General features: G+C 44.8%; 1 protein-coding gene across 11 annotated transcripts in view; it reads left to right on the top strand.

Moving 5' to 3' along the window:
- si:zfos-588f8.1 overlaps positions 1-20,302 on the top strand; it is an 88,073-nt gene that overhangs the window by 36,455 nt on the left and 31,316 nt on the right. For 7 of the 11 annotated variants that reach the window (XM_063201101.1, XM_063201097.1, XM_063201095.1 and 4 more), the window contains exons 6-22: positions 1,511-1,573; positions 2,101-2,200; positions 3,685-3,785; positions 4,563-4,692; positions 5,197-5,286; positions 5,558-5,674; positions 6,718-6,852; positions 7,805-7,926; positions 10,051-10,192; positions 10,863-11,058; positions 11,578-11,653; positions 12,523-12,615; positions 15,100-15,213; positions 16,728-16,767; positions 17,429-17,551; positions 19,119-19,199; positions 19,508-19,618. In XM_063201101.1, coding sequence (XP_063057171.1) covers positions 1,511-1,573; positions 2,101-2,200; positions 3,685-3,785; positions 4,563-4,692; positions 5,197-5,286; positions 5,558-5,674; positions 6,718-6,852; positions 7,805-7,926; positions 10,051-10,192; positions 10,863-11,058; positions 11,578-11,653; positions 12,523-12,615; positions 15,100-15,213; positions 16,728-16,767; positions 17,429-17,551; positions 19,119-19,199; positions 19,508-19,618 — 1,834 coding nt within the window. The remainder of the gene's footprint in view (positions 1-1,510; positions 1,574-2,100; positions 2,201-3,684; positions 3,786-4,562; positions 4,693-5,196; positions 5,287-5,557; positions 5,675-6,717; positions 6,853-7,804; positions 7,927-10,050; positions 10,193-10,862; positions 11,059-11,577; positions 11,654-12,522; positions 12,616-15,099; positions 15,214-16,727; positions 16,768-17,428; positions 17,552-19,118; positions 19,200-19,507; positions 19,619-20,302) is intronic. The other 4 variants (XM_063201105.1, XM_063201099.1, XM_063201098.1 and 1 more) reach the window with 3 other exon arrangements.

Genomic DNA, 20,302 nt, shown 5'->3' with positions numbered 1-20,302 from the left:
TGGCAGTAAGTGGCCAATAAGGACTGGGTTGGGGATAAATACGACGAGAGGAGAGCATTCCTTCCTTCCTGTGTGGAGTTCATTAGGACCTTTATTAAATCAATCCTTCAAAAAGGATGGCAAACAATCCTAAGAAATAGCTCTTTTTCACTTTTTTCTCTAGCTTTGTGGGTGGGTGTATGTGTTGTTGCCTTTTTTTACGTGTTGTTGATGGACCCAGAGCGTAAACATTACCTGCTTGGTATTTTTATGGGCACATCTGAAAGTGGCAGACATGTTTTTGTTTTTGTTTTCGTCGCATCCCACCTTTTGGGCGAAATCGAGTTAGGCCCTTTATTTAGAGTCTGCCCATCGCAGACAAAGTGTCTGGTCAGAGAGGGTGGTGTCTTTCATCTCTGCCCCACTGTGGATCTCTTTTTATCACTTTTTTGTGTTCATTTGTTTGTTCGTTCTCTCTCCATCTCTCTGTCTGTCTCTCTCTCCCTCTCTCTCTCTCCCCCTCTCTATGTCTCTCTCCCTCTCCCCCTCTCTCTCCCTTTCTTTCTTTATTTCTTTCTCTCTCTCTCTCTCTGTCTGTCTCTCTCTCTCTCTGTCTATTTCTGTCTCTGTCCCTCTGTCCTCCTCCCTCCTGCGCTCATTCTAACCTTCTGAACTTCATTGCAGTATTTTTTTTTTTTACTCGTCTGACATACCTTAGTTAAGATGTGCACTTCTTTTTTGAAAGAAAAAAATGCAGTGTTTTTGGCTTGCTTTGTGTCGCTACATAGTCATTAAAGTTTACTGTCATGTCTTTCTATTCAAACTTTATTTTAACTTCACAGACAATGTAGAATCTATGCTTAAACTAACAAACCTTCTAAACACAAACCCAACATATGAAATGTATAAAAAAAACAGGACAGACCTCACCGACACTGAAGCACATGAGCGATTAACACAGTCCGCCATAGCAAAGTATGAGTACACGTGCACACATACACACAAGTATGATACAAAATAAATGAAACACACACACACACACACACACACACACACACACACACACACACACACACACACACACACACACACACACACACACACACACACACACACACACACACACACACACACACACACACACACACACACACACACACACACACAATCACTCACAATCACAATCACAAAACAATCACAAAACACATCACACCACAACATAATCTCCATGCAGCTCTGAGCTGTAAGAGCCATCTGCTGGGCCTCTCTGGACTGTGTGAAAGCCCATTACCAGGTCTTTTAAAAACACGGCCGTGGTGGTGAGCGAGCATGACGGCCCGGCCTTGGTGGTGTCACTTTATTGATTTTCTCTCATGTTTTCTTTTCCAAACCCTCTCTCACCCCATCAACCACCCCTCCCTCCCTCTCTCCCTCACTCCCTCTCTCCCTCACTCCCTCTCTCCTTCCCTTTCTCCCTCCTCTCTCTCTCCCTTCTTCCATCTCTCCCCTCCCCTCCCCCACACACAAACAGGGCCGTGGTGGAGAAGTATCTGCTGGAGAAATCCCGCTTGGTCTCCAGGGAGAAAAACGAGAGGTAAAGCACCAACACCCCCCTGCAGGGGTCCCGACCTTTGCTGTCGGCTGACCTCCAAAAGCTCTTTGTCCAAACATCAGGGCCATTCATCACATTCAATATTGCCACAGATTGTCAGGACACCTGTCTGGAGTGCTTAGCCTCACTGTGTTGTTTTTGTGCAGTTTAATGCCTCCTTGTTTATCACTCGTGCATGTTTTCACTTAATAAACATCATTTCATGGTGTGCTCACATTTCTAAAGAATGCGGACTTCAGAGGGGTATGCTAAGAAGCTGGTTCAGGAGTAAACCAAGTTAAGCGAAGAGGTAAATAGTATAATCGAAGAGCCTGGAGTCGTCATTTTTGAAATGAGCACTACAGGCTCTTCTATTAGATTATTTACCTCTTAACTTAACCTGGTTTACTCCTGAACCAGCTTCTTAGTATAGGCCCCAGCCAGAGCTGACATGTGTTAGCGATTGAATTTGATGGCTAGGCTGTTATCATGCTTTGGTAATGGTCAGTAAAAGCTGTGGTTCTGCACAGGAACTACCATGTGTTTTACTACCTGCTGGTGGGAGCGTCCGAAGAGGAGCGGAAAGAGTTCAAGTTGCTGCAGCCTGAAGACTACCTCTACCTCAAGCAGGTCAGTCACTGCCACATCCCATGCCAACTCTACGCAGAGCTGTATTAGCACATTGACTACCAAATCACGGGGAAACCCGTTTTTGCTTCCCATGCGTTGGCTCCCAACACAGGAAAACCCGTTTTTGAGTTTTTTTAGTGGATTCTGAATCTAGACATTCTAATGCACATTCTGTGATGAACATAACTGACATAGATCATGAAAACACCTACAGTCAAAACTCCTACAAAGTCATTATTTGGATATTTCATCTGTGCAACTTATCACAATGCAGTATTTTTGAGTGTTGTTACAGCGAATGAAATCATGCACACTTCCTGTCACATCAAGTCGCCCGGGCAATCAAAACATACCTAGCTTCCTGTCAGGGCTTTGCTAGCTTATCGTAAACACAGGCCTACAGAAGGATAAGGAGGTTTGCTGTTATCAAATTAGGTATGGAAATGGAAGTTGGTAATGAAAAAACAGCACAACACAGCAGCAGAAATTAACATTGGTGAGTGTACTTCGGCGCATCTACTTTTTGCTATACTTGAATGACTGACATGCCCATCAGGATACACTAGTAACTAGCTCTTCGGGTGATAATATTAGCTGTAAACAGAAGTGATCCAGGTGTTTTTTCATGAAAATAGTTAACCTGGAAGCGACTGGTCTTCTCTTTGCAGCGTGAAAATATATTTAGATCCTCAATTTAAACTAGGAGATTCAAAGAGCGCATTCGTGACAAAAAAGCCTTTTTCTCTGTTCAAATGGGAGAAAATGCCATTTTTCGGTGCCCATTTTCAGTCGCTGCTGCTTAAAGTTGAATAACTTCGGAATGGAAGAAAATGCCGTAAAAACCTGTAGATAGCTGAGATTCTCAGCTTTCGAACAAGCCCTAACATGTGTCTGTAGGTCTGAGACAAAATATTCGGTGCCTGTTCAAAAATGACAAAAAATGATGAAACTGGCTGGGAGTCTAGGGGTAACATTTCAAAAAACGGCTGGTAGTCAATGTGTTAAGTGGAAGTACTCTTACAAATATAATTGCAACATGCGTAGTATGATATTACAAAGTTGAAACCATGTGGTTTAATTACATCAAGCAGGTCAGTCACTGCTACTGCCAACTGTAGATGTAGAAGTAGAAGTTCTTTGACGAAGTTGAAACCTTGTAATGTATATCGTACCACAAGTGATGTAATTACATTTGTGAGACTACTTCTACTTCTACTTCTACTTTATACAACTCTATAGAAGTAGAATAGAATAGAAGTACTCTTACAAATGTAATTGCAACACTGGTAGTCTGATATAACAAAGTTGAAACCATATAATATCGTACCTCTAGTGGTGTAATTACATGTGTAAGAGAATTTATACTTAATACAACTTTGACTCTATGTCTCTATGACATGAAAGGCAAATGGCATTACCATTAAACAGTTTTCTTTCACTTTCTTTCTTTCTTTTTCTTTCGCTTCTTGACCTCGAATGTGCAGCAAAACTTTATGATTGAAGATGAAGAAGACCTCCGACATGACTTTGAGCGGCTGCAGCAGGCTATGGAGATGGTGGGCTTTCTCCCCGCCACCAAGAAGCAGTGAGTAGACAAAAGGGTGGGGCACGTATGTTTCGAGGGCCGTCTTATCCGGCCCCAGACATATTTTTCATGTTATGCAGTGTCACGTGAAGTATGACATGTTTTGTAAAGAAATGTTTGAAATTACATTTTCAATACAATCAAGTTAAATTTTCTGGGGACCTAGTGAGGATGGGGTCTGTTGTAAAGGTGTCCGCCTTCAATATAGGCCTAAAGTGCAGGGGGTATCCAGATTTGTCTTCATGATATGGTCCTCGGAGGACTTCATAAAATTTGAAGTGCATCCTCGAATGAAAATGGGTTTTCACCCCTGATGTAGACCAACGGGGCTTAAGAAAACAGAAAGCCTCACCTCCTACATGCCTACAACTCCTACATGTACACTTCTGACTGTAACCGCCTGCTGGATCTCTCCAGGGGTGTAGGCACCGTATCTGGAATAGACGACAGATCTCACAGTGTCATTAACACAATTTAATCAGCTAGTGTCTAACACATTTACATCGCCCAGGGGGGAGATAAAAAATGCTTCGGAAGAAGCTGCGATCACTGTCCTACATTTGCTTTTTCTATTTGCTCGACTGCTCTGTCTAAAGCACATTACATGCGGTGGAACTAATAAAAGAACATAAATAATAGCTTCAATTTGAATATGAATCTGTGCAAATATTGAATTGGGCCTTCATCTGAAAATACACACAAGGTTTAGTATTCAAATAGACAAAGCATCAGCAGTCTTTTATATTCATTCACCATTTCCTGTTTTGATCATTTCAGAATATTCTCAGTACTGTCGGCCATCTTGTATCTGGGCAATGTGACGTACCAGCGCAAGGCTAACGGTCGAGACGAGGGTCTGGACGTGGGTCCTCCAGAGGTCCTCAGCACCCTGTCTGACCTTCTGAAGGTAAAGTACTGATTCCTGTACACAGGGGGAGGACAAAAGGGTATGTTGTCCCAGGCCCAGGGACACAGTGGGGCCTAGAATCGGGTCCCCATTGCATTGTATTCTTTGGGTTGGGGGCCCTTTTAGACGACTTTGTCCCGGGCCTGGCCAAAGCTGTCAGCGGGCCTGCCTGTACAGTCCTGTACAGTCCAGTGTGACGAGGATGAAAAATGACATTTCTCTCGAGTCGCTCTCCATCTCTGTGTGGAGTGTGAGCATGTGTCAAGTAAAATATTCATTCTTGCAAGCCTTTTAAGCTCCCTGCTGTTTTTTTAACTTGGGCCAGACAAAATTCCTGGGTTACTTGAAGTTGACATTTTGGGTTTCGTACAGTAATATTCGTGAGACCCTGACAAAAAGAAAAGCCCAAAATATGTGCTATGCAATGCCTTACCCACAGCAGTGCCTTTGCAGTGCCTTTTGAAGTCACCTTCACATGCCTGTTTTCTTCCCCTGTGTGTGCAGGTTAAGGAAGAGCTGCTGGTGGAGGCTCTCACGAAAAGGAAAACGGTGACGGTCAATGACAAGCTAATCCTCCCTTACAGCCACAGCGAGGTGAGGGCCCGGGCCCTGAAAGCCTGCCATTATCATGCATTATTTACCCTCCCAGTTAATCGCCTGTCAAGAAAGGCAGCCTTTTCTTTTCTTCTTTTTTTTTCTCTCTCTTCCTTCCCTTCCCTTCCCTTCCACTCCCCCTCCTCCCCTGCATGGTACTGTCAGAAGTGTTTCAAAAGTGTCCTGTTTCACTCATGTGTCTCTCTCTCCCCACCCCCCCTTTTCAACACACACTCACCACACACACCAAACGCACTCTCTCCCCCTCCAGGCCATCACAGCGCGGGACTCTATGGCCAAATCTCTGTACAGTGCCTTGTTTGACTGGATCGTCCTGCGCATTAATCATGCACTGCTTAACAAGAAAGACATGGAGGAATCCGTACCGGTGAGTGCCTTCCTCCTCGTTATCAAAAAAAAAAGAAGAAGAAAAAGCGTGAGGCACCCGCTCAGATCAGATGAGATTGGCTGGTGATGCCTAGCGGTCTTTTGAAAAAGTGATCACTCATCGACCTCTCATTAATCACTGAACTCATTAGTGGTTAATTAAGTCAATGGATGTTCAGGTGACACATGAGCAGTTCTCTGATTTCCCCTCATGGTGTTCAAGGTGCTGGTTACACGATTGCAGATATTTTCAAACGTGTATTTTTTTCATCCGTTTGCAAACACGGCATGTAGGCAAAGACGCATGAGAAGTGCGTTTTAGTGCCCTAAATTGCATATATTTCAATCTGGAGGTTTGAAATGAGCCAAAAGCAATGCGTATTGTAACGTGTAAACACATTCTAAAGCTGTCAGTGTTTATTGACCCCGCTGGTGTTTAAAGCTGTCAGTGTTTATTGACCCTGTGGAGGGGTATACTAAGAAGCTGGTTCAAGAGTAAGCCAGGTTAAGTTAAGAGGTAAAATCATCTAATAGAAGAGCCTGGAGTCCTCATTTTCATAAGAACATTTATCTCCTGAACCAGCTTCTTACGTAGTATAGGCCCCAGGTGTTTAAAGCTGTCAGTGTTTATTTACCCCACTGGTGTTTAACCCATTGATGCCTGATGTTGCATTGCGCAACATTGGCCCTGGTGCCTGGAGCTGCATTACGCAACATTCAGGCTCATGAGATTTGAGACAACTTTTTTAAAAATCTCTGTCTGTTTGAGATGAATGAACACATTGTAATGAAAGATGAGGATCTTAGCGTTTAAATGCAACTTAGTGCATATTTTTATGTGCTTCAGAAGCTGAGATATTTAGGTTTTTATAGGCTGAGGGCAGCTTTTCTTAAAAAGGGCTCAGACATTCAGCACCCTTTTTTGCAGGTGCCTTAGGCGTCAATGGGTTAAAGCTGTCAGTGTTTATTTATCCCACTGGTGTTTAAAGCTGTCGGTGTTTATTGACTTGCTGGTGTTTTGTGTGTTGTGTTCCCTCCTCATAGTGCCTTTCAATCGGCGTGCTGGACATCTTCGGCTTCGAGGATTTCCCCAACAACAGCTTTGAGCAGTTCTGCATCAATTACGCCAATGAGCAGCTTCAGTATTACTTCAACCAGCACATCTTCAAACTTGAGCAGGTGGATTGATTGTATTGTATTGTATTGATAGTGATGTGCACCCATCTTCTTGACCCCCAGCTTCTTTTTCTTTTTTTTGTTCTTACTTGTATTTGTATTGTCTTACTTTACAAAAAATACCATAAATAAAGAGTATCAAAAAAACTTGAGCAGGTGGGTGGGTGAGTAGCATGCCAGATTCCCCTGGGGCTGTATTCCAGCAAGTAGTAGAGTCACTTTGTCACTTTGTAACCTTTTGTGGATGAGTTCACTTAGAGCAAGGCAGTAAATCTTCTAGTAGAAGAGCCTTGGGGCTTTGTTTTGACAGGAGATTGACACAACAGGGCTCTTCTGTGTGGAGAAGATACCCTGCTCCATCTGAGTTAACTTATCTGGCTAAGATGATGCACCTTCTCGGAACAGACCCCCTTGGTCTCTTCCAGTCTTCAGTTTACTCAACAGCAAGCTGGAGTCTAATTGTAGTGATGTTATATTTTGCAACTACTAATCAATCTTACATCATGTCCTCATATATCCTGTGCAATGAGAGACAGACCATTGTAAATATCCATTATATTATATTATATTGTATATATCGTACCATATGCTGCTATTAAGTTTTATATGGTGGGCTTGTGTAGAGGGTCAAGTTCCTTGCGCATATACTAAGAGCATGTGGCAAATCTAGTTCCTTGTGATGATTTGGCGATGGCATGACGTTTCTGTCTTCCCTCTCCGCCTCTCCTCTCTCCTCCTCTCTCATCTCATCTCATCTCTCCTGTCCTCTCTCTCTTCTCTCCTCTCTCTCCTCTCCCTTTCCTCCTCTCCCCTCTCCCTTTCCTCCTCTCCCCTCTCCCCTTCCTCCTCTCTCCTCTCTCCTCTCTCCCCTCTTCCCTCTCCGCCCCTCTCCTCTCCTCCGCTCTCCTCCTCTCTCCTCCTCTCTCCTCTCCCCTCCCCTCTCTGGCCCCAACAGGAGGAGTACCAGGCGGAGGGCATCACCTGGCACAACATCGACTACACGGATAACGTGGGCTGCATCCACCTCATCAGCAAGAAGCCCACGGGCCTCCTGCAGCTACTGGACGAGGAGAGCAAGTAAGGCACACAGACACTCAGGAGGCGCACAAAACTGGCTTGAGAAAGTAACAGAAATCAAAGATATTATTTTTTCATGATTCATTTCTTGATTATTCAAACATTCCAAGATTTTCAAAACCTGAAAATGCATCTATAAAACCACTGTCCCGAGAACACTATTGGATGAGGAGAGAAAGTAAGGCAAACCACCCTAAGGTGCTCAAAATGTATCGAGACTTTTCTTGATTCATGAAGAATATGGAATTCCCCATTTACCAAAATCTAAAACCTGTCACCAGAAAACACATGATGAACTCTGAATATTTTCCGGCTTTTTTGGTGTTTGGCCATGACAACCCCCTCTTCTGTGTGCAAAGCGTATAATGCATAATTTTAGCGCTATACGTAGCAGGGCTTGTGCTGTACTGAACTCAGGGTGCCCGCCTGCATTAGGTCTGAGCACCATGGTTTACAGAGGGGAAGCCTCTCCAAGCAGCCTTTGTTTGTTTGGCTCTTGGTCAAAATCTCTGCATATTGGCTGAAGGGTGGGGGGGACTGCTTGGTGGCTTTCATTGTGAAATTGAGCACAGTGACCAGTCAATGCCCTCGAAGGACAGACAAGCCTCTTGGCAGCCATATTGGCAATGGCTTTCGAGGAGTTATTGCAGGTTAATCTGAAGGAACGGGGATGACGTTTGTCCCTGTACTGTAACTGGAATGAAAATCTCTGTTTAAAGATTGCGTAAACATGAAAGTATTTTCCCCTAAAACTGAAGTGTTAACATGGCTAAATATGCTACCGAGGTGTTGTTAAGTTACTGTGTTGTACTTGAAGATTCGTACTCTGACGGCAAAAGGAGCCTTCAGTTGGTCTGTAACGTAAACATGAAAATATTTTCCCCTAAAACAGAACTGTTGAAATGGCTTAATATGTTACCAAGGTGTTTTTGAGTTATCATGTTGTACTTTGTAGCTTTGAAGCGTAGTTAGTTCTGTGCGGCACTCTCTAGACCTGTACGTAACTCTGACGACCAACGGAGCATTCAGTTGGTCTGTAAAGTCAGCTGTGCTGGTTCTTAGCTGTTGTAATCTGTAGTGCTCTGGTTTTCATCCTCTGATCCCCATTCATTCTCCTTATCAGTGTTGTTTTCCCTCCCTTTTCAGTCTGTGGACTAGCGAGCCACTCTGTGTCCAAAAGCAGCTCCTTATCTTATAGCTTTAACAGTGTTATGCCTCCTCCCTTAAAGTCTTGAGGTCTAGTGTAGCACCTCAAACCAAAAGCAGTTGATGGTATTGATGGTGGCTCGGGAACTTTGTATTTGATTGTAGATGTGTTAAAGGGGTATGCCACTATTTTGGGGCTTAATACAGTTAAAATCGTTGGCTGGGCTTTATAAAGGTGGTAAAGTGTCTTATTTTTCATGTTAAGCGTTGTCTTGCTTTAAGACAAGTTAAAAGAGGGAATATGTCGCTAAGCTAGTGAAAGTCAATGGATCCGTGTAGCATTGTAGCATGCTACACGGATCCATTGACTTTCTCTAGCTTAGCGACATGCTACCTCTTTTAACTTGTCTTAAAGCAAGACAACGGCTTACGTGAAAAATAAGACACTTTACCACCTTTATAAACCCTGGCCAACGATTTTAACTGTATTAAGCCCTGTATTAAGCCCTGATTTAAACTGTATTAATAGTGGCATATCCCTTTAAAGGGGACTGTGGGGGTTGAGCACTGGTGACACTTTTTGAATCTTGTAATGGAACTAGAAACAACGTACGCAGTGTTGTTTTTGCTCCATACGCAAATTTTTCAGCTTATCTGACTGACAATGATAATAAATCTCTGGACTAAGACAGTTGAGTGACTGAGGTAAAGTAGCCAAGCCAGTCACCAACTGTTGTGGTCAGTCCACTGGTTTAGTGTGCCACTAAGACAGTAATGCAAGTATGTTCTCCTTTTTCCTTTTCCTGTTGGTGTCTGATAACGTCTGCCTGTGTCATGTCTGATGCCTAATTGATTGGGTTGCAAATGCTACATTGCAAACTGCCACATGGGGACAATAGTAGACACATCTTACTGAAGTACTACTTAAGAGTTTTTGGGAAGCACAACATTGAATGTGAATCTGTTTTTCTCCAACAGCTTTCCTCATGCCACTGATAAAACCCTGCTGGCCAAGTTCAAGCAGCAGCACCAGAGCAACAAGTACTTTGTGGCCACACCTGTGATGGAGCCAGCATTCGTCATTCGCCACTTCGCCGGGAATGTCAAATACCAGATCAAGGTACCCATCAATTTGTTAACCTCAGTATCTGAAATAAACTGTCGACTTGTCAAGCTTTATCACCTGTTAGGGGTTCTATCTCTTTGCTCTGGGCTTAAGCTATGTATTCCACTTGCATTCTCAATTCATAATCCCACTAAAATGAAAATGGTGTTTGTGTCAAATGCTAATGAAACTGCCTCAACATTCTTACAGATCGTACAGGATGTCATAGCATTGCTTGGGGGCCAATATTTTCCTGTTATATTTTTCAGCCCTTCTCTGCTTATAGCAGTCCTCCTGTCCCTTGGCTTACTTCACCTTAGCTTCCCCTATTTAGTCATGAAAATAATGTTTAGTATACGGGTCATGAACAAATCACATCACTAATTAATACTATTTACGTCTTAGTTTTCTGACTTCTACATCACAATACTATATCATAGTATTATCTGTCAACACTTATTCTTTTTCATGTTAATGCCTTGTCTACCTCAAGTCACAATTGTTCTGCAGTTTTTATTTTCCCTCCTTGGCTATTACCTGTGTTATATGTGTCTTGAAATGTCCATGTGGCATTATGTGTATTTGTGTACACCACTTGACACCTTAATTTCCCCCTGGGATCAATAAAGTCACTCTACTCTCTACTACTCTTTTCACATCGTTGCCCCTCCTCTCCCTGTCTCAGGACTTCAGGGAGAAGAACACGGACCACATGCGGCCGGACATAGTGGCTCTGCTGCGCAGTAGCGACCGGGCGTACGTGCGGCAGCTGATTGGCATGGACCCCATCGCCATGTTCCGCTGGGGCATCCTCCGCGCCACAATCCGCGGCCTGGCCGCCTTCAACGAAGCGGGCAGACGCTGGGCAGCTAAGACAGCGGGTATGAGGCGGCCACGTGGCCACTTTATTTTGGGCTTTTACAGCCAATGCCCAATACCAAGCCCCTGCAATTCTTTCCCATTTGGTGTTTTTTTTCTTCAATATAATCACCTTATAATAATTTATTACCTGTGTGAAAATAGCGCTCATATGACATCAGAGGTATGCCAGTTTTTATATCTGGGAATTAAATGAAATTATGGAAGAGGAGAGGGAGAACAAAACAAGAACGAAACAAGACATTTTCCCAGAACAAGAAAACTATTGTGTTCGCTGTTTATACTGCTTTTGGACCTCGAGAACAATTTCCATTGTTGATGTGAGGTGTGTGTGTGTGTTTGTACGTGTGTGTGTGTGTGTTTGTACGTGTGTGTGTGTATTTGTGTACGTGTGTGTGTTTGTGTACGTGTGTGTGTTTGTGTACGTGTGTGTGTTTGTGTATGTGTGTGTGACTGCGTGCGTGCGTGTGTGCGTACGTGTGTGGGTGTTTGTACGTGTTTGTGTGTATACATGATTCTAGGTGTGGCCAGACCCTCTTCGAGGACGCCCCTTGGGGAGCTCCAGAGGGCCAACACGCCTGTGGAAAGGATGTACCGGTAAGGAGTACGCCAACCGAGCACCTCTATAAGATAAGCAGAGAAAGAAAGAGAATAGGGTTAGCCGGGCGAAAGACAAGACAAGACAAGACAAGAGAAGAGAAAAGGAAACTTCGGTTGGGGAACTGGATCTCTTCCTGTCTTCAGCCTTTTGTGTTTTGGGACGTCATGTGACTGACTCTCTTCTCTCATCCCCTAAGACACACTGCCGGCACGGTCTGCACACAATGGTCCTGTGGAGACGGGCACTTCTTGAGTTTTCCTCTAACTTTCACCTTTTTAAAAAAAGACTTATTTCACTAAAGCACTCCCCATTTGCAGAAAAAAAATGGTGTATTCATTTTAACACTGTTTTGTCAATACGACTTGAACCAGATTTGATGAAATGTCAGAGTTTGCATTTTAAGTCATCTGCAAATCCACTTCTGTGGGTTCCCTTTTTTCAAGTGCCAGGCCACCTCCTGCAGGCTATAATGGCTAGTGTGTTGGCCCACACTGTGAAGCATTGCAGCCAGTTAAAAGTAAAAACGTAAATTGCCCTGAAGTTTGTAAGTTAACTCAACTTGAGAGACTCGTTGAGTTTAGCCTTGAGTTGAGTTAAGCCTTGTATGAAGTTAAGTTAGCTTACAAACTTAAGGCAGCAGGGCAACTTCCCTTTTTACGTTTAACTGGCTTGCAATGTTTTACAGTGCAGACCAGCCAGGCCTCTTGTCTGTCTGCCTGCCTGTCTGTCTGTCTCCCTCTCTGTCTGTCTCCCTGGACCATGGCAGCCTCGGGCAGCGTCTCTGCTCTCCTCTCCTTTCCTCTCCTCTCGGGTCTTCAGTCCTGTAGTAGTGACTCCCCTGTGTGCCGTCTGTTCCCCTCCACAGCCGTACCTCAATGCTCGAATTCTCCTTTGATCACTCAGAGGAGCGCCCCCTAGAGGCCTTTGAGGACATCTTTGCTAGCTATGAGAGTAAAAAGTAAGTTGACTGGACTTAAAAGAGAAAACACTGGGGAGGTCAAACAGGACATTTGGCATTGTGGGGTCGGAAGAAGAGGATGGAGGAAGAGGGGGATGGGGAGACTCTTCCCGGCGTGCGCACACAAACTCTCTGGGTCGTGTTAGCGATGTCCCGCAATACAAGAAAGCAGCTGTTGGGGGATGTTTTCGAGAGCATTCTGTGTTTGGTTTTAATTTCGTCCCCTTAATCTAAGAAGGCTCTGGATTTTTGTTGGTCACCATCCCATCCCATCCGTCGTGTTTCAGTATGTCAAAGAGGAGAATAGCAGTCTACCTTTGCCAGTTTGTTTGTTTTGGCGAAAGCCTTCAAACGCACTGGAACCAGAAAGACCTTGCCCAGAAATATTAGTCAGAGCTCTCTCTCTCTCTCTCTCTCCGAGCAGCAGTCCCTGTGTTTTTCCTGCTCAGACCTACATTTGTGACTGCAGAGAAATATGATCCTTCTCTTGCTGTCTTTTTTTCTTCTTCCATTTTTTTTTCTTTTTCGCTTGCCTCATTCTCTCCATCTCAGACTGTGCTGCTTGCAATCCATCAGCCACGTTTATTAATCTTTGCAGCGCAGAGCTTTTGACTGTTTGCGCGACTTAGGCCGTGATATGGTGATTTGCAGAATGGGAAGGCAAGAAATCTCTTCACACAAAGAAAATCATTTTAAAAAGCCCCAGTTGTGAGTTTGAGGAGAAGGAACATTCTTGCTAGAGAAGGTCCAACAGAAAACCTAATCCTCTAACAGGCATCAGACATAGTTTTTTTTCAGTTCAGAATTTCCTGTACACTATTTGATATGTTTAGACACACGTCTGTGGAGAGACCGCAAACACGTGTACATTTGTTTTACAATGTGGCCTAGTCGAGACGAGAGATGCTTTACAGATCCATGCAACCCAGAGAGTTTTTGGTGCGAAAGCCGGTTTTCTTCCTACCCCCTGTAAGCCCCTTACTGTTAAAGGGTTTCCATCACACAGCAGAGTGTCCTGTTTGACCTCCCATTAGTGTCGCTCATGACACCCGTTGGTAAGTACTTGCCTGCATGGATTCGGCCAGAAGTGGAGGTGAAGGTCCACTCTCCTCCTCCTTCTCTCTTTCTTGTTAACACCAAGTTGGAAGTTAGGTTCTCACCAGAGTTTAACCCCACCAGCACAGCAGCACAGCACAGCACAGCACAGCGCCCCCACCCTGCATGGAAGAAGGCAGCACAAACAATAATGAAATTAAATCACTGGGACAGCGTTCGCAGAAGTTTGCATGCACACTGGGGCCTCGCTCATCTGCTTTTTTGGGGGGAAGGCCACAAATTTACTCCAGGCTTTTTTTTTTTAAGAAAAAAAAATCACATCTAATGCTGGCAGCAAAGTGAGGTCTGACTGTGACTATGAAGGGCAACGCGGACTCAGAAGGGCACGACATGGTTATTATCGATTTACATGATTTAATAAAAGCCATCTCTGGAGCCCGCGGCCACAGCCGACACAGGAAATGCTCCAGCTCAATGCAATGGGTGGAGTGTCCACGCGGTAAGATGTGCGTGTGTGCGCGTGCGTGCGTGTGTGTGTGTGTGCGCGTGCGTGCGTGCGTGTGTGTGTGTGTGTGACTGTGTGTGTGTGTTTTTCCAGTTCTCTGGAACCTAGACTAGCCCGAGCTTTCAGTTGAAAGCAGGCGACCGGCCGCGAGTGCATGGAGGCAGCAGGATTCCCCATCAGGCAGATTGATCAGGGATTGATTGCTTTCATGCATCCGTGAGGGTGGAATCGATTGCTCCCCCCTGCCGAGAGCTTGTTTTTTGAGTTCACAGTCAGTCCTCACTGTTCTGCCTATGCTGGTTTTTATTTGTGGGACAAAGGGAATGTGTGTGTGAGTGAGTGTGTATGGATTCAATGGCGATCCATGCGCTTGCTGGTATGTTTGATTCTAATAGTGGATGGTGTGTGTTTCTCTCTAATGGTGGCGGGGTGTGTGTGAGTCTAATGGTGACGGGCGTGTGTGTGAGCGTTATGCTTGTTAGTATAGCGTTTGTGTTTCTTTACCTCAACCTTATTTGCCACCCCATTCTCCTCCCTCTCCCCTCTCCCCTCTCCCCTCCCTGCTCCCTCCTCCCTGCTCCCACACTGTTCCTGCCCCTCTCACCTGCTCCCCCATTCCTCATTCATCCATCCACTCATCCATCCCTCCTCCTTTTCCTATTCCTGCCCCCTTCTCCCTCCATCCCAACCTTACCTCCTCCTTTCCTTTTCCTTTTCCTCTTCCTCTCCTCCCCTCCTGCTCCTCCTCCCCTGCTTCTCCTCCTCCTCCTTCCCCATCATCCCCTGTTTCTCCTTTCTATCCTCATCCCCTGCTTCCACCAATGTCTCCCTAAATCCTCCTTTCCCTTTCTTCTCCTCCTCCATCCTCATCCTCCTCCTCCTCCCTGCTCCACTGCACCTCCTGCCGGGCTGAACTGAATCAGGGACATGCATGCCCAAATCATCAGCTCCATTAAGGACTTGCAGTTGGACGGTGAGGACCCTCGCAAGCTCCTGCAGTCCTGGGGGCGCCTGCGGTTCCCGCGACACGTCCTCCAGTGAGTGAGACGCCCCCGCGCCCGCGCCCGCCCCTGTTCCCCCTTGCCCCCCTTACCTCCTGCCCGTAACAAAAGCCCACATCCTGATGGTCCCGACATTTTATTGTAAATGCTGATTAGCCATCACCTGTTGTATTGTTGATTGATCAAGAAGATCATCTTTATCAAGTAGATCAAGGGATTGAGTGTTCTCATAATTCACACATCCCCCTAGAAAGACGCACCTTTCAGTGTTTTTAACCTCACTTGGTGTAATTTTATCCCGTAAACAAAAGCACACTACAAGGTCACTCAAGGTCACCTCTTCTCTCAATTCCTCACATCCTAACATATTAGCGTAATAACAAAAATGGCTAGAAGCTCGTGTCCAACATGGCTGCTTTTTGTAGCATGTAACACATGGCCGCACGTTCTGGGAAAGTGCACTGCCAGCGTGATCCTTGTTTGTGCATTTGAATGCTAAATACTCTTGGGGTTCATGCAATATGGATGGACTTACAGTAGTCTCCTCTGGGGACCATGCCGCGGCACTGTGCTATACACCGGATGACGAAGCCTGATGCAATCGCTTCTGAATAGCTGAGGTGCTGTTGCTGCCACCTCCGTATGCTGCTGCATGACCGAGCATTATTATTATTGTACTGACACAACATGTGGTTTCTCAAGACCAGCTATGCGTTTCTCGACAACATTGTTGCTCACTAATTTAGCAACTTACTTGGTTGCGATGCAATTTCCCATTGTTAACCTTGTTAGTTGCTAACTGGTTAGCAATGTTGCTTTCAAGAAACGGGGTGCAGACCAAAACTGCCCTACCCTGCCCGCCCGGCCGGTCATTCTCCCCCGACTCCTCTTTCTCTATCTCCCAGGGGCCCGCAGGCCTCCTCCAGGGCCTCCTCCTCTGCTGCTGTATTGAATGCTTCTGCTGACTGGCGATGATGATTTGACGCAGCTGCTCCCCGAGCTTCTCTGCTCATGAATCACTAAGGAAGTAGGCTGATGGTAACATTCGGACAGGCTCAGCCAGTAGTGTGGAATGTGATGTTTGTGGCATGTAGGAATCCTTTGCGACCTGCTGCATCGATTTCCATCTAAAGCCCTGTGACCGTTTGTAAGTCCAAATGAGAGTTGTGTGTTTGTGTTATGTGTGTTTTGTGTGTTTTGTATATGTGTGTGCGTGTGCGTGTGTTTGTGCGTGCGTGCGTGTGATGTGAGGGCATACTGAAGATGGCAACATCACATAGGTGGACTGTGAAATGTCACCCTTTCATCCCAATGAAATCCTCCCTTCCTCTCTCCTTCCCTCCCTCCAGCCTCACCCCCGTTCTGCAAAAGCACCTCCCCACCTCACTCGCCCTCCTCACCGACTACGCATGACTCACAGTACTAACCCGGCCACCTAGCCCACTGCCCCTCACCCACACACACTCACACATACGCATGCACGCACAATCAACCACTACACCTTTACACACCAACTCAGCCTCAAAACATCTCCTAATTCCTTCCCACAGGAAAAATAAGAACGCCAAACAGAAGCAACTCATTCCTAAGGTAAACCATCTCAAGGACGTAAACTGATTGCTATAACACTATTGATAGCACAAGTAGACATTTCGGGACACTTTACTTTACGCTGACATCATACGTATGACACAAGTGTCATAACAGTGTCGTCACGCAGTCATACATGTGCCATAAACCTTATATCAATGTCATAAAAATTGTTTGACTATGTCATTAAGTGACATTCAGTTATGCCCTTACAATGTCAACTTCTCTTCACATTAACCATAAAACGTTTATGACTCGTCCATTACTGTGTTTTGACACTGTTTGACACTATTATGACACTTGTGTCATACATATGACGCCAGTGTTATGTAACCGTTAATCTCATAACTTCAAGATGAAAGCTTTAATATCGCAACTGTAGCATATTCCTTAATTTCCCTCTGGGGATCAATGAAGTTACTCCACTATTCATTTCCTACTTCTGATTTTTAAAGAATAAGATTGCCATGTTTTGGTCCATAACCCTATTTTAGGTCTTTGCATACTGTCTAACTTGCCGTCTACTTTTAGATTTTCTTGTTGAGGGAAAACACTAGAACAGGTTTTTCTTGTCGAAGACGTTTAATGGTCTAATGCTGTACAAATGCTGCAGTTCTGTAGTGATTCTGGCTTACCCTCTGTGTTCCTTCACACATCATAGGTACTGTTAGATTCACGCTCACTGAAGTTCATAGTGAGCCTCACGCTGCACGATCGGACCACCAAGTCTCTGATGCACCTGCACAAAAAGAAGAAGCCACCCAGTATCAGCGCCCAGTTCCAGGTATGTGTATCACTTCCCCCCGAGCAGTCCCAACTTTACATGGCACAGTTGGTACTCCGGGTTCAAAAATGAGAAAAAAATTCTCTGACTGAGGCACTCCAAATGGAAACGTCTTAATTATTTTGACACAAATTTTAAGTCCGCAAATTTGACAAGCCAAATTAATAAAGACATTTCAATTTGGTGTGCCTTAGTCAGAGATTTTTTTTCTTCTACTAATTAATGAAGACATTGTCAAATTAATAAATACATTTTAGTTTGGAGTGCCTTAGTCAGAGATTTCATTCTCATTTTTTGAACCTGGATGTACAATACCTTGGACTAAAGAGCACCCAAACCCAAGAAGCCTACAAACAATCTGGATAAGAGTACGCCATATTCTACAAATGCACAGTTGGCAGGTTGCAAGTAACACACCCTGGCAATTGGCAGAGCAACCGTGTTAAAGCATTTGAATTAGTAATACCTCCACTCATTGGGGATTTTAAAATGGCAAACTTTTCGGACAGTTATGATGTTTTTATAAAAAGCTCTTGAGATATCAATCTATCAATCTATATCAATCTATAGATCAATCTATAGTTAAGAGGGATACTGACTACTTATTAAGATTGTCTTTATGCAGGCTCTGATTGAACCCAGAGACATTTAGCATTTGTATTTTAACCTTTTAAAGTAGCACTCTAGACTTCCCATTACATTCGGTTATAAATATGATGTGACTCGCAAACCATCCTTTTAGCCATTCGTCAACGTGACTCATGCCAAGAGCATGGCTAAAGTGTAAGGCAAACAACTGTTGGGCTCTGAGAAACTGACAAATATGTTGAAAGAAATGCAGTCTACATTTATAATTTCAAGCAATTTAGAGCAAACATCTATGTTGGTCTGTTTGGAGGAACACCCATGTATGTCTATCAATTGCATGCATGAGCCTTAATGTAGCTACCGGTATGTAAATGTTCACCAACAATCTCAGTCAGACGATTGGAACACTTGCATTTTGGCCACTACAATTTTCCCTGCATTTACACGATTCCATTCAACCGCATGATACTTGAAAGCTATGTGAAGGAGGGAAATCATTTCAATAAAATTCACTCAACCAGTTTGCAGACCATAACTGGGATTTTTAGCGGTACCAGTTTGGGTGTACACATGAAGCCAAAACCGAGCACTTAAGGGAGATTAGGTGACTCGACTAGACAACCACAAACAAATACCAGAGAAGTGGTAGACAGGCAACCCTTCCATGGAAATGGATTTCTGTGTCATGCCATCTCATTTTTTATACATTAGGGCTTTTTGCCTTTATTTTTTAGAAGACGTTGGAGGAGAGACAGGGAATGAGTGAGGAGATAGAGATAGGGAAGTATCGGCAAAGGCCCCGGGCCGGAATCGAACCCAGGCCGGAATCGAACCCAGGTCGGCGGCATAGTAACCCAGTGCCCTAGCGTTAGGCCACGGCAGGGTCTATGCCGTCTCATTTTGACTTGTCCGTGTCCCAATTTCATTTAAGATCCAGAAAAGCTTGAATGTGAAAAATTCTCCTGTCCTTTTTCTGCAGACCTCCTGCACCAAGCTACTGGAGACGCTGGGAAGGGCTGAGCCTTTCTTTATTCGCTGCATCCGATCCAATGCTGAAAAGGTGAGCACCTGACCTAACATTAATCATATAATACTGAAATTTGGCATCTGCTCATGTAAGAACTTTTAAAGATGCATTTAAAATTGACATAAAGGTACTTCTGCCTGCATTTCTGGCCCTTGAGAGTAGTATAAAATCTAAGATTAAAAATCTGTGTGTGTGTGCGTGTGCGTGTGCGTGTGCGTGTGCGCGTGCGTGTGCGCGTGCGTGTGCGCGTGCGTGTGCGCGTGTGTGTGCGCGTGTGTGTGCGCGTGTGTGTGTGCGTGTGTGCGCGCGCGTGTGTGTGCGTGCGTGCGTTGTCTCCTCAGAGGGAGATGTGCCTGGATGAGTCCCTGGTGCTACAGCAGCTGCGGTACACGGGCATGCTGGAGACGGTCCGCATTCGCAGGTCTGGATACGGGGCCAAGTACACTTTTCAGGTGAGCCCTGGACAGGTGACTCCCTGTCGCATACTCAAAAAACGTGGTTTAGTTTCAAACCCGTCTAAGTTATCCCTGTTTGAATTTTAAGCCTCCAAATCAAAGAGATGTGCGTGCAGGTTTATCCTTCCGTCAATGCAAAGCCACAAGTCTCTTCTGTTACCAGGGGTGCATTTCTCGAAACTAAAGTTGCTTACTACATTAGCTACTTTGTTGTTTTCAGTGCATTTTCCCATTGGCAACTACCAAAGTTGCTAACAGGCTAACAACTTCTCTTTAGAGAAATGCACCACAGAGTTGTCAGGAAAGAGACTAGCCCTGATTTCTGCAATACCGCCTTGCTTCCAGCCATCCACAATACACCTTGCTGCCTTTTCTGTCCTGACCCTCAAGGCGCTGCACCAGGAATCAGAGTTGGATTATTCATGACCACTACGCTACTCCAGCACTCTAGCACCCAGATATATGAATGAGTCGTAAGTTGCGTGCAAGTGACTCCAAAAGATATTTTGTCAGTAGGTCACTGGGAAACAGTTTTGCTTTAGTGAGTGTTGGCACGCGACTTACTGTAGTTCTGTTGACCTTTTTATGTGTTTTGTGGTTGAAGATTTTGGAAACATTGAATGTAGAACCATCCAGATGATGTTTTGGTATCAGGGTGGGTGTCATGTCTCCTCTGCACAG

The sequence above is a fragment of the Engraulis encrasicolus genome, chromosome 6 (assembly GCF_034702125.1).
Source record: "Engraulis encrasicolus isolate BLACKSEA-1 chromosome 6, IST_EnEncr_1.0, whole genome shotgun sequence".
Classification (NCBI taxonomy): Eukaryota; Metazoa; Chordata; class Actinopteri; order Clupeiformes; family Engraulidae; genus Engraulis; species Engraulis encrasicolus.
This window is presented reverse-complemented; position numbering and strand designations above follow the sequence as displayed.